This window comes from Pseudomyrmex gracilis, unplaced genomic scaffold (assembly GCF_002006095.1).
Source record: "Pseudomyrmex gracilis isolate BER0280 unplaced genomic scaffold, ASM200609v1 scaffold_52, whole genome shotgun sequence".
Taxonomy (NCBI): domain Eukaryota; kingdom Metazoa; phylum Arthropoda; class Insecta; order Hymenoptera; family Formicidae; genus Pseudomyrmex; species Pseudomyrmex gracilis.
This window is the reverse complement of record NW_018020636.1, coordinates 693,445-696,930: the sequence shown is the minus strand read 5'-3', so window position 1 is coordinate 696,930 and position 3,486 is coordinate 693,445. Positions and strand designations below refer to the sequence as shown.

The 3,486-nt window shown below is 47.0% G+C and overlaps 1 protein-coding gene across 8 annotated transcripts in view; it reads left to right on the top strand.

Annotated features, from left to right (window-relative positions):
* Positions 1-3,486, top strand: part of LOC109853667 (putative polypeptide N-acetylgalactosaminyltransferase 9) — a 212,713-nt gene that overhangs the window by 139,465 nt on the left and 69,762 nt on the right. For all 8 annotated transcript variants that reach the window (XM_020425991.1, XM_020425987.1, XM_020425983.1 and 5 more), the window contains one exon: positions 76-1,187. In XM_020425991.1, the coding sequence (XP_020281580.1) occupies positions 929-1,187 (259 nt within the window). In that variant the 5' untranslated portion in view covers positions 76-928. The remainder of the gene's footprint in view (positions 1-75; positions 1,188-3,486) is intronic.

The window sequence follows — 3,486 nt, the reverse complement described above, 5'->3', positions numbered from 1 at the left end:
TTTTTTTTTTTTTTTTTTTTTTTTTATATCTGGATACACGTATATAAATTATTGTGTGTTTTTTTATGATTACAGGTGGAAGAATGCGGTGACGTTGAGAAGTCACTCGATCCGAGTACATACATATCGTAGCAGCACACACATCATATACACGCGACATTGTTAAATAAAATATTGTGAATCGTATATATTTTACATAATATATACATATATCCTGTTTGCGACGCTGATGCGCATTAATGCAAGACGCTTGCATGGACGTCTCGTGCATCATCAAAGGCCTGCGACAGGACAAGAGCCAAACGCCGACATATCGAATGCCAAACGTATCATATCAATGAAGCTCGACAGACGTCTGCTGTCTCGCAAATTGCAGACTTAATTTTGCATTCGACAATTTGTTCACTCTGTGCGATTTGTCACATCAAAACTACAAAAACAACAACAACAACAACAACAAAAATTGTTTTTAGCAAAACGAACGACGGCGCGAGAAGAGCATTCGATCGCGCGGACCAGCGGTCAGTCGTCTCGATTGGAATAAAGGAAAACGTAGGAGCGAGTCTCGCACGCCGCGTGGAATTTCCGATCGCTCGCTAGAGAAAGAGAGAAAAACGCTCATCTTTCCCTTCTCCCCTTCCCCCCCCTCGCGGTGGATACCGCTCTCTCGACTCTGGCGTTTAATTAGCGTTCTCGATCGCGTAGAAAGGAGGAACTGGTAGTCTGGGACCTTTCGACGTCGCGTTCGACGAGTCGATCGGGTGAGAGGTCGAGAGAGGCACGGACGGGAGGATGTTGCTGAGGTAACACGACATTTCGAGGCCGCACGAGAGAAGCACGATAATCGCAGCGCGCGCGCTGAGTCGGGGTGTCGATCGCATAACGGACGCACAAAGGCGACGGGAGCGACGAGCGACGGCGGGACAGGATGGGCTTTCCCAGAAGAAGGTCTCTGTGGCTGAAGGTGGCGGTGCTTGCGACCGCCGTGTGGGTGACCGTTTGTTTCTTGCTGTACACGGAGGATCGGGCTGCGGCGGCCGCCGTTCAGGGTCTGGCGCCGTCGGGCGTCGCAGTGCCGCAGCAAGCGGCGAACGGCTTTGTGCCGCCCGCGGCGCCGTTAAGAAAAGAGACGCCGGGCAACGCGCTGAGCAACAGGGCGCGGATCAACCAGGCCGGCCCGGAGCAAGGTAATTTCAGCTCACGGGTTTGTTGTCTTTCGTTTCTCTTTTTTTGTTTTGTTTTTATCCAGTTAGTTTATACCTAGGAAAGTTAATCTTCCTTCATTCTTGCGATGCTACGCGATTCGCGATGATTTTTTTCTCACGCGAACAAAGGAATCTTTGATCTCGCTCTTTTATTAGTTTTGACTCGGGAAGCGTCGTCGTTTCTTTTTTTTTTTGTTCTTTTTTTTTCATACGGAGGAAAGAGAAATAGAGCGCAGGTACGCGTGATTTAATAGCTTGATTTAATCAGCTTGTATTAACGCGATGTGGATTGCGGATTACATGAATCACGTTTGTTGGGAAACGGTTTAATGGTTGACACACCACGCGGTTTGGATCTTAATAAGCTGATAGATGTCCTTTCCGGAATGTATGGTTCGTTCATGAATTATATCAAGAATGTTGGTGCCACCTGTGGCTCACACTTGTGTGCTTATGACATTTCGAGATCGTTCTTTGGTCTTATGAAAGCAATCCTTTATACCCGGCAATTGATTTTTAATTGCTCGCGATAGTGCAACATATATATCGTCGTTCGATAATTAAATACTGTCGAAGTTGTTCAAAGTCACACAAGATCTTGCGACGAGATTGCGAGTTTTTGTAAAAGAACAATCCGTAAAAAAAAATTGTCATGATTTTACTGCGATTTTGTGTCAGCTGTTGTAATAATTAGAAGAAGAATAATTGACTCTGTTCAGCTTTGTAAGTTTTAAATCTGTTTATTCATTTCGCTGACGTGTCAATCAATCGCGAGGAGAGAGAGAGAGAGACGGAACGCTATAGGATCTGAAAGCAAAATCACATATCGGAGATCCGACCGCGTATATCGGCTGAGAGAATTCTCAAAGACGAAAGTTCTCTTCGGGCGTCGCCACATCGGGCTCAATAAGGAGTCCTAGGTAGTTGAACCCGACGTGCATCTCCTTATTGCCTAGAAGTGCGAGTATAGGGCTCTCATGGTACACGGATCATCCCGCAGCGATATATTGTCGGCGTTTCACGCTAGGGGCACGATATATGAGGTGGAGGATGAGAGAGCTGCCGCGCGTCTGTAAGAGAAGATCTTGAATGATGAACTTAGTCGTCTCTCGCTAGTGACGCGCCTTCTCTCTCTCTCTCTCTTTCTCTCTCTCTCTCGCGAAGCTCTCTCTCGCGAAGCTCTCGAAGCTCTCGCGGGGAACTTGACACGCGGCGAAATGACGTGCTAATGAATTCAAACGCGTGAACACGCGAGCAAAGGAGGTCGGTTGCTTCGGAGATAGAGCGAGAGAGAGAACAAACAAGTTACGCGCGGGCGTTTACGCGGATGAAGGGTGAGAGCGGGAGAGAGGCCGGCGGCGATTTCCCAAGAATAGCTTTCGTGGTGTAACGGGCCGGTCCGTGATGCACGACGCAGAGTTTCACCGCCGAACTTGGTGGCGGACCGGGTCGCGGCACTAAAGCAATTTGTCGTCCTCTTTATTGCCGCATCGTACACACCGGGGCCCAACTTTGTCGACTCGGGATAAAATTATTTTCAGAACAAGAGAGCGCGGAGAGCAAGGGCGCGCGCGACCGTATCGCGGGAAAGAGCGTGTTCGTTGGGGGCTTTAGCTATGCCGCGGCAATATGGCGCCGGCAAATAAAACCGGAGTTTATGCGAGAAAGCTCTTAGAAGGTATATAACCTACCCTACCTTTCTGCTCCTTCTCCTCTTTCTTCTCTTCCGGTATGCCCGGCGGATGTGCTGAAAATTCAATTCCCGATGCCCTTTTTCTCCGCTCCGTCGTTTTCGTCGTCGTTGTCGGCGGCGGCGACGACGACTCTGTTCCTTCTTGCGCTGACGTTAAGCACCATACTCGCATCGTTTCGGGGCGAGACAAGAACTGCTACGGAGAATTAGACGAGACTGGGAACGTAATCGGATAAAATACGAGCGGAGTTCGCGAGTCGGCATAAACGTTCTTTTGATTTCACATTTTATCTCTCGTAATTTTATACAATTTCCAGCGTGATGTATTTCAAATTTAGTTGGTATACAATTTTAACGTAAATTTGTGAGCATGTATAATATTGCAAGTATTATAAGTTTTCTTTACGAGGAGAGTATGCAATATATAAATTTTCCATTATCAACATCATTTTCCCTCCGATCGAGTGGATCGTCACATTGAAGTCTTTCCACTTATTGTCGGGGAAAAAAATTGATCAGAAGAAATTCTTTAAACTTAATCCCGAACTCTCCTGAAAGAATGCAGTGGATAGAAAAAAAAAAAAAAAA